Source organism: Penaeus vannamei, chromosome 42 (genome assembly GCF_042767895.1).
Source record: "Penaeus vannamei isolate JL-2024 chromosome 42, ASM4276789v1, whole genome shotgun sequence".
In the NCBI taxonomy this organism is placed as follows: Eukaryota; Metazoa; Arthropoda; class Malacostraca; order Decapoda; family Penaeidae; genus Penaeus; species Penaeus vannamei.
The window spans coordinates 20,761,684-20,771,982 of NC_091590.1; the positions used below are offsets into that span (position 1 = coordinate 20,761,684).

Genomic DNA, 10,299 nt, shown 5'->3' on the forward strand with positions numbered 1-10,299 from the left:
ATGTGTAACGGATACGATGCAATGAACCGGGCTTATGCTTCTCTGTTTTCTGTGGCCGCCGTTGCAGCAGTGCATATGAATTATTGATATTGCAACTTATTGTTATCATTAATATTATTGCTGCTGCTGCTTTAGTCTTTACAATTATTGCTGTTGTCATTTCCTTGTTATTGCTATCTTTATCATTACCATTATTTTCCTTTTTGTTGTCTGTATACTATTTATCTTGATATTATCATTGTTGCTATCATTATCATTATTGCTATTATCATCATAATTATTATCATTATTATCATTACTATGATTATGATTATTATCATTTTCATTTTTATTATCATTATCATTATTACTATTATTATTATTGTCATCATAATTATTGGTATTGTTATTATTTTTGTTATTATCATTATTATCATTATTATTATTATTATTATTATTATTATTATTATTATTATTATTATTATTATTATTATTATTATTATTATTATTATTATTATTATTATTGTTATTATTATTGTTGTTGTTATTTTTATTATTATTATTAGTGGTAGTAGTAGTAGTAGTAGTATCTTTATCATTATCGCTATTATCATTGATATTTTTAGTACCATTATCATCTTTATCAATAATAATCTTTATTGATAATAATATTTTTTATAATTATCAATGATATTATTGCCATTGTTATCAGTACTAGCATCATTTTATCATTATCATTATTAGCATAGTAGAATTGTTATAATTTTTGTTGTTATTAATTATCATGATCATTATTGTTACTGTTATCATTATTATCATTATCATCATTATCATTATTATAAGAATAATGATTATTGCTATTATCAGTATCATTATCATTATCATCATTGTTACTATTATTGTTATTCCTATTGTTATTCTTAATACTGTTATTATTATCATCATTATTACTATTATCACCATTACTACCATTGCCATTATTGTTATCATCATTAATACTATTATCATTAATATTGTTATTACTATTACCATTCATACTATTGGCAATACTGTCATTATTGCCATCGCCATAGTTTGTAATAGAAATAGTAGTAGTGATGGTAGTATTAACAGTACAGAAGTAGTGGTAGTAGCAGTAGTATTTGCTTTAAATATTATCATCTTTATATCTTGTTATTAAATGTTATTATCATTGCTGCTGTTTTCGCTGTTGCTATTACTGGCATCAATAACGCATCAGTTAAAAAAATTTTGATGATTATCATTGATTTTACTATTATTCGCATTATCATTGTTATTTACACTGATGCAGTTAGTATTATATTTACTATTGACAATATTACCATTGCCAATAATTACAGTAATCATTGTCGTTATTTTTGATAGTGTTATCTTTAGAATGTGTTATTATATTCATTATATTTAGCATTCCATTTCTATCATCATTATTGTTATCATTATTATCATCCTTATTAGCAATTATTATTATTATCATTATCGATATCATTATCATCATTATCATTATCGATATCATTATCATCATTATCATTATCATCATTATTGTTATCAGTATTATTAGTAGTAATATTGATATTATTATTATCATTATCATTATTGCTATTGTCATGATTTTTAATAATAATAATAATAATAATAATAATAATAATAATAATAATAATAATTATTATTATTATTATTATTATTATTATTATTATTGTTATTATTATTATTATCATTATTGTCATTATTATTATTATCATAATCATCAGCAGCATTTTTATCATTATCATTTTATCTTTTTTCTTTTTATCATTTTTGTTATTATTAGCATTGTCATTGTTATTATTAATATTACCATTATCATTATCATCATTATGACCATTATCATAATTATAATCTTTTCTATTATCATCATCACTATCATCCTTACTATTAGCATTATTTCTATTAGTACTGCTATTGTTGTTATGGGGGGTGGTGATATTATCCTATCATTGCTATTATGATGGTTTTTAGTAGTAGTGGTAGTAATACTAATAGTAAGAGTAGCAGTAATAGTAATATTAATAGCAGTAGTAGTAGTAGTAATAGTAATCTGTAGTACTAATAGTTGTAGACGTAGTAGTTGTAGTACTAATAGTAATAGTAGTAATTGTAGTAGTAGCAGTAGTAATAGTAGTAGAAGTAGTAGTTGTAGTAGCAATAGTAGTAGCAGTAGTAATAAAAGTAATAGTAATAGTAATAGTAGTAGTAGCAGTAGTAATAGTAGTTGTAATGGGAGTAGGAGTAGTAGTAGCAGTTCCATTATTAGTAGTTCCATTATTAGTATCATTATTGTTAATATCATCTTCACTGTCGTCATTATTATCATTTTTATTATCATCTTGGCTATCATCATTTTTATCAATATGATTATCATTATTAGTATTACCATTGCTATCAAGATCACCTTTTTCATAGTGCAGTACAATGTTGTTCAAATGTACCATAATGAAATTTTGTTATTTCTGAAATAATAAATACAAATGAATCTAGAATAACTACAATATCATTGATGTGTCATGAATGTTATGAAGCTTTTTCTTTCCATTCTGAATACTGTTTTCACGTCAAAATATATTTTTGTAGAGGATCCATTGACGCATTTGTATCCAAAATGTGTTTCGTATTATGGTTATTCATGTTACATTGTCATGTTAATGAGGCATTTCTTCATTATACTGTAGGTTTGTCCTCGATATTCCACGTTTAACGAATTCACAATACGCAAACATTATGTTACTGAAAGTCATATTCCAGGTCATTGATTTCATTCGTGTTGCAACTTTGACGCTTAGAATAAAAGTGGTGTTTATAATTAATTACTTTTTAGTAATGATTTCTTTTCTTTCTCTTGTTTTTTAATGCAATGTCGTTTTAATAATGATTGATTTCTAAGCTAAACGTGCTTGCTATAATGTATTTTGTTCATTATTTTTGTTTTTGTTTGTCGTTTATTTTGACTCATATCATTTCCCTCGTTTCCTTTTGTTTTCCTCTCTTATAAATCCTTCCTTCTAACGCGTTTCCTCCCTCAGCTGAGATTAGCTTCCCAAACAGCGAGTGATTAGCGGCCACGCTTACCTCGCTTCCTCCTCACAGCTCTTTTTTTCCCACAGTGATAAAAGCTTCGTCTTTAGGCTTCCCTGCCTCTCAGATCTGCATTAACACCGATCGCACTTTGTATCGCTTCGACCCCGACTCAGATCACGGCCAGTGTTGGGGGCTCGGCGCGATCCCTTTATGATTTATGGTCAAGTGGAGCGCACCACAACCTCAGGTCAGGGGGGGGGGTTCCCTCGTGGGGACGCTGGGGGGTGGGGGTTGGGGAGGGGGAGGGGGGGCCCGGCTTTTGTTTAGATGCTCGAGATGAAAGGATCGCCTTTTGTTTGAGAATTCTTCCGTGTGTGCGTGTGTGTTTTATTCATTTTTTTTATTTTTTAAATTTTTTTCTTGGATTCGTATTCTTCGTTTTCTTTTATAGTATTTTTCTGACCAGAGCCACGGCCCGCGTGCAACGTCCCAGCAAACTGGAATCAACAGGCTGGAAACCGTCTACCTGATTCGGATCCCGGGTATTCGGGTATTCGGGTATTCGTGACCAGCGACGGTTACTTGTTTGCGAGTGTGTGTCCTGCGGGGTATGGGAGGGCAGGGGCAGGGGTACCGGGGGAGAGATGGGAAGGGTCGGTATGGTGCGTGTTTGGGGGGGGGGGGGGGAGGGCAAGGGGAGAAGGACAGTGTCCCAGGGGGTCGCCCCGAGTGCGTGGGTCAGGTAGGGTTTCTCGGGGTCGTGTTTTCCAACCTACTACAACAGGTTTCTCAAAGATACCATTTACCATTTTTTCCCCCTGTGGCTTCTCTTTTTATGTATACATTCTTCCCCTTTCGTGTTGTGCTTCCATTGTTTTATTCTCAGCCATTTTTTTTTTTAATTCCAGCCATTTTTTCTTGTTTAATTCCAATATTTATTCTTCTTAGCCTCTGATTTTGCTTCGTTGATTAAAGAATATGTTCGATTTTGGGTTAAAGTCTTTACACATGATTAATGCTTCTCGCGGCTTCCCATTGGCTACTCATTCATCTCCCTCCCGTGGCTGCTCACCCGTGGGAATTTCTTCCCTCGGTATTCACCTCAACTCTTTAAGTGAGTTCTTTAAATCGTTTTTTTTTTATTTATAGGAGGAGGATTCTTGACATCGTGGTAATCATTAGCATTCATTTATTTGCTCATGATGTATTCATTATGCTCTGATTATTATAGTTGATGTTATTGTTATCTTTACTTTTGTTATCATTGAAATATTTTCATTGTTTTTATTCTAATTTTAATCAATTATTTTTCATAAATGTTATCCTTGTTATCATTGTTGTTTATCTGTTATATTTTGATCAATTAATTCCATTTCTCTTCGTTATCATAATTTTGTTTTCATTTCATCGGAGGTCGGAAAGATAGACATACATAACAATTCATCTTTTATTTTTGTAATTATTTGATTTTATAAAAATACCCGTTATAGACTCACGATTTGAGCTCAACGTAACAGCTAAATATTATCACACTTTGGCCAAAGATATCACGATTTATACAGTGGAAATATAGTACATATATACAAATGTGACAGTAAGCAAGGAGCGCTACATAAGCTAGACGACTCAGCAACAGTTCTACAACAAAGGCCGTAATGTGAAGGCACTAGTACAGCTGTCACTCATCTTGACTAGACATAAACAATGACATACTCACGTGGTCTATTACTAAAACACTCACAAAATCTCGTCATTGCTCCCCGGTCCATACTTTCTCATCATTACAGCTCAGCCACACATATCAGAGAAAATTATAATATAGATAATATATATATTTAGATATTTTTTTTATACAATATTTATATGAAATAGGACGCACTGACAGCTGGTTGATCGAAGGTCTGCATCGGCGCGCCCGTGAGAGGTCGGCGCTGCTGACTCGACAGCACGTCTTGGGGTAGATACTGACGCAGGGGCTCCACGTGCTGCTGCTGACGGAGGTGCTGGTGGAGCGTGTGCACTGAAGGGAGCGTGGACGGAGGAAGCGCAGGCGTCGTCTCGTCGATGGAGGCGTAGATGTGGGAGTTGCGAGCGGCGGCGTAGTCGATCGACATGTACGAGTGGTTGAGGCTCGGGGCGAGGCTGGACTGGGCCGTCTCCACGCTGACGAAGGTCTTGTCGAGGTCGCCCGTGTCGCTGTTTATGGACGGCTGCGTGTGCTGATAGTGATGCTGCTGGTGGTAGTGGGACACGGGCGTCTTGAGGGTGTTGGTCAGCACCATGTTGGGCATGAACTGGCTCTGCTTCAGGTTGTGGTTCGGCGACAGCACGGGGACGCTGTTCCTCATGATGTAGTTGGTCTCTGTGATGTAACACTGCTGGGACATCTTCTTGGCGCCGCCGGGGAGGGCAGCGTGGAGCTTGCTCCAGAAGGACTTGTCCTCGTACTTCAGCTTGGTCGCACTTTTGACGATTCCTGATAAATCTGAATCCATGTCACTTTCATCTACATCACCACACATCACCACAATCACACGATTTTTCAGGCTTTTCAGCGCCTCGACGTGGGCGGCCTTGAAAGAAAATTTGCACCAATCGTGATCAACGAAATTTTTCGTAAGGACTAGAACCACCTTGTGACTTGTTTCAATCGACTGCACAATAAAATCACCCACATATGAACCGACAGTCTGGTAATCTCTGGAAGAAAGGCACACTTTGTAGGAGGGGTCACCGTTCTCCAGCTCGGCGGCGAACACTTCGGTGACGAAGGGCGCGTCCATCTCGCTGTAGCTGACGAAGGCGTCGTAGAGCATGTTCCTCTCCTCCTCCTTGGCGGGGGCGGGCTGGGAGGGGAAGCACTTGAGGCCGCACTTCTTGGACACGCTGGCCTGGAGGCGCACCCGGAACACGGCGAACACGACGCCCATCACGAGCACCACGAAGAAGATGGCCAGCGTGATCAGCACCGGCTGCAGGAAGTCGTTCTCCAGCTTCTCCTGCACGATGGAAGTCGCCACGAAGTTCTCGCAGGAGTACGAACTCTCCAGCACGTAAGGGCCTGGCTCGCCCGTGGAGTTGGACACGCAGAAGATGCTCTTGGCGTCCTTCACCACGTCCGTCTCGCGGATGAGCCAGTTCTTGAAGTCGACCATGTACTGGCACTCGCAGGACCACAGGTTGATGCCGAGGGTAACGTCCTTGAGGCCCTTGTTGAGCTTCAAGTGCCACACAGGGAATTCAAAGAGGAAGTTCCCATCCAGGCGAAGAACTTCGAGTGATTTCAGACCTGCGAAGGTGACGTTATTGATTACCTTCAGACGGTTGTTCTGAAGGTACAGCTCCCGAAGGTGCTCCAGATGCTCGAACTCGAACCCTTCAAGTTCGACCAACATATTGTCATGAAGATGGAGCTCCTTCAGCGTCGAGAGACCGTGGAAAGTTCGGTTCTGAATCCTTTCCACGCGAGAGCTGTTGAGGTAGAGGGCCCTCATGTTCTTGCGGCCGATCAGGTGGTGGGCGTCGAGGAAGGGCATCTCGTTGCCGTCCATGTAGACCAGCGTGGCGTCCATGGGGATGTCGTCCGGCAGCTGGTGGTGGTTCCTGGCCGAGCAATCGACGATGTTGGTGGCCCACGTGCCGTCGTGGTAGCAGGAGCAGCCGATGGGGCACGTCATCTGGCAGTCGCAGGCGATGAAGTCGCAGCAGTGGCAGAGGGCGAAGCAGTGCGACGTGTAGGGGCACAGGAACTGCGAGGGCTGAGTCTCGAGGAAGGGCACGCGGTTCTCTGCCGAGCGGGGGTACGGGAGGGTGCACGTCACCTTGTCGAGGTCCATGACGCGAGGGTGCTGGCGGAGGCTGCTGATCTGGTGGACGCGGTGCATCCACTCCATGTTGCAGTCGCAGAAGATGGGGTTCCCGCCGATGTAGAACTCGGGGAGGTCGCGCTCCTCGGGCACGCGGGGCAGGTTGATGGAGTTGAGGTCGATCTTGCTGAGCAGATTGTCGTACAGGTCAACCATGGACAGGTTTCGCTTCTCGGCGAAGGTGCCAGTGGCGATGCGAGTGATTTTGTTGCTGTTCACGAAGAGAAGCTCCACGCTGTCTGGCACCGAAGACGCGCTCAGGCTCTCCAGCTGGTTGTGGCTCACGTCGAGGGTCCTCAGCTCCAGCTTGCTCTCCAAACTGAAGTAGTTGCCAAGGTCGCGGATTCTGTTGTTGTGGAGGTCAAGGTACTGCAGCTGGTCGGGGATGAGCGCGTAGTCGAACCACGAGATCCTGTTGTCGGACACATTGAGCCACAACAGGTTGGACAGAGACGCAAACAGACCGTTGATGTCACTCATCTTGTTGCCGTCCATGCGCAGCAGCTGCAGGCCGGTGTTGGTGTCGAAGGCGCCGTGTGGCACTGTGCTGAGCTCGTTCTGCGAGAGGTCGAGCACCTCCAGGTACTCGAGGCCGGCCAGGCAGGACTTGCACAGTCCGCGGAGGAAGTTGTTCGACATGTCGAGGTGGCGGAGGGCCGAGAGGCTGGTCAGGTCGCCCTGGGCCACGGCGCTCAGCTGGTTGTGGCTGATCCTCAGCGTCCTCAGGGAGCTGGCCTCGCGCACGGCCTCGGGAATCTCTTCAAGGAGGTTGTACTCGAGGCGGAGGTCGCGGAGGCTAGTGCAGTTCTGGAAGGCCTCGGGGGCGATGCGCGAGATGTTGTTGTGCGCCACCGAGAGCGAGGCCAGCACGTGCAGCCCCGAGAGGCCGCGAGACTCGACCGACACCAGGCTGTTGTAGCTGAGGTCGAGCCTGTGCAGGTTGGCCAAGGGCGAGAAGGTCATGTCGCCCAGCACGGTGAGTGAGTTGTGGCGGAGGTCGAGCACCTGCAGCGTGGAGAGGTCGCGGAACATGTCGAGGGTGACCTGCGTGAGGCGGTTGTGGCTGAGGTTGAGCACCACGAGCCTGAGGAGGCCACGGAACGTCTCCGCCGTCACCCACTCCGACGTGAGCTGGTTGAACGACATGTCGAGCACCGTGAGGCGGCTGAGCGCGGAGAAGAGCCCCGGCGCCAGCACGCTCAGGCTGTTGTTCTGCAGGTGGAGCTCCGTCAGGCCCAGGGTCTCGTTGAACACCTCCGGGGGCAGCGCCACCAGGCGGTTGCTCGAAATGTTCAGCACGCTGAGGGTGGACAGCCCGGAGAAGGCCCCGTCGGCCAGCATCGACACGTCGTTGTACTGCAGGTACAGCTCTCGCAGCGACTCGAGGCCGGCGAGCCCCGCCTCGGGGAGAACCACCAGGTCATTTCCTGACAGGTCGAGGGTGACCAAGTGGGCGCCGCAGCTGCCGGAGACGCCTACCTCAGACACGTCCTGCAGGCGGTTCCACGTGAGGTTGAGGTGGCGCAGCGCAGGCAGCGGGCAGAACACGCGCTCAGGCAGATTCCAGATGTTGTTCTGGCCGAGGTCGAGGCGCTCGAGATGAGGCATGCCTACCAGGCTGTCGGGGTTCAGCTCTAACGCCATGGCACTCCAGTCGCTGTTGTGCGTCCGCACCGCCAGCGCCTTCATAGCGTCCAGGCCGAGGAAGGCCCCGGCGGGCAGGCTGGTCAGCTTGCAGAACTCGATCGAAATCGTGTCCAAGTTGTAGAGCCGCTGAAACACGCGAGGCTGAAGCGACGATTGGAAGAACAACACATCACTGCACAGGATTTCTAATTCAGTCGTATGTTCACTTTGTGCGATAGAAAAATTGCTGCTGTCGAAGTCGTTCCCGATTGTCCTTAGGCTGCACGATAAAGACACTTCTCTCTGCGCTTCGTCGCGGAAGGTCCAGTCACAATTTTCTGGAGCGTTGTACACGAAAGCTACAGAACAGCTCGCAAAAACACTTGCAAACACGTATAATGCCACAGTATTCTTCATTTTGGTGGTAGTGTTCGAATACCACTTCAATCACAAAAAAGTTTTTCTTAACTTGTATTATCAACACACTACGATCATGTCAGCGGAATTGTACAGTGACCACGAGACACGAGTGGCACATCTCTCCTCCGACAGTGCGCGGTGTAAACTAACCGCTGAGCCACACTGCCTCCCGTACTTGTAAGTTGGCCGCGACCCGCGCGTTGCCGGCGCTCGCCAGACGCCCAGCTTGCCACCAAACTTTCTTTAAGAATTCGCTGCTCTCTCTGCTCGCTCAACTTGCCGCTCTGTTCCTCGTGGCGATTGCGTGTTTCCTTTGATGAATCTGATGAATTTGTTTCTCTTATATTGAAGAAATATTGAATTAATGCCCAGGCTGTTTCTCTTGACTGCCACCAGGGCGGCGCCACCAGTCAAGAGAACGGGGGTCAAGAGGAGGAGCCAAGATGGGCCTGCCAAGACGGGATTTTTAAGAGGAGAGATATTTCTTCTGTCTCCCAAAATATAGAGTCTTCTATCCTATAAAATTGATATTTTCATAAGTACTGCCGAAGGATTTTACTCGAAGGAAATTCAAAAACTGTTAATATAGTCTTGTTGCGTTTAATTTGTCTTTGTACCTTACTGTTCTCTTCATCTGTATCTAGAGAGTTACTTGAATGAAAACCCAAGATCTTCTATAGCATACACTTTCATATACCACAAGAATATAGTATAGGGTAAAAAAAAATATGTGTAAATCTAGAAATTAAAGAAAATGATATTGTTTAAACAGAAGGGGCGGAGCTTAAGCAATGTTTGGAAGCTGGGCATTATAAACCAGAGATGCCAAGTGCGTAATTATCAACCGAAAAAGCGTCATAACTTATTAATATAAGATACATACACACTTCATCCGGACATATCAAAATATTATCCGACAAATCATCAACAAATACAACATAACATACCACAATCTATAACAACCAAAGAGCAATAGTACACGAATAACATAAAATAATGGGAAAGGTCGGGAATGCTACCCGTGGCATCACTCCTCCTCCTTCCCCCTCCTCCCTCCCTCCCCCTCCCTCTCGGGTCAGCCTCCCCATCAGACCTCAGTTTAAACTTGCTACTTGTGGTGTGCACTTCTGTTCGCTTGGCGGGCGGCAGAGAGCACACTCTGTGATTAAAATTTGAACGCTCTCTCATCCTCCTTATATATTTTTTTTGAATGTGAATCCTATGGTATGTTTTTCTTTTGCATTTCATCTTATTTATTAAGGATGACGGAAGTGTTATTTTTAGGTCTTAATATGATTAATAATTATTATAGCGGTAAAATAACGTGATAGGTCGT

The 10,299-nt window shown here is 43.4% G+C and overlaps 1 protein-coding gene across 1 annotated transcript; it reads right to left on the reverse strand.

The window, feature by feature from the left end:
- Positions 1–4,484: 4,484 nt before the first annotated feature.
- Positions 4,485–9,117, reverse strand: LOC113821189 (toll-like receptor 6). Its single transcript, XM_027373660.2, has one exon. The coding sequence runs from the start codon at positions 8,958–8,960 to the stop codon at positions 4,911–4,913; it is 4,050 nt and encodes a 1,349-aa protein (XP_027229461.1). The 5' UTR covers positions 8,961–9,117; the 3' UTR covers positions 4,485–4,910.
- Between the last annotated feature and the right edge of the window lie 1,182 nt (positions 9,118–10,299).

What these genes read in the sequence shown, in the direction of transcription:
- LOC113821189 (XM_027373660.2), bottom strand. Translation starts at nt 8,960, where the DNA reads ATGAAGAATACTGTGGCATTATACGTGTTTGCAAGTGTTTTTGCGAGC.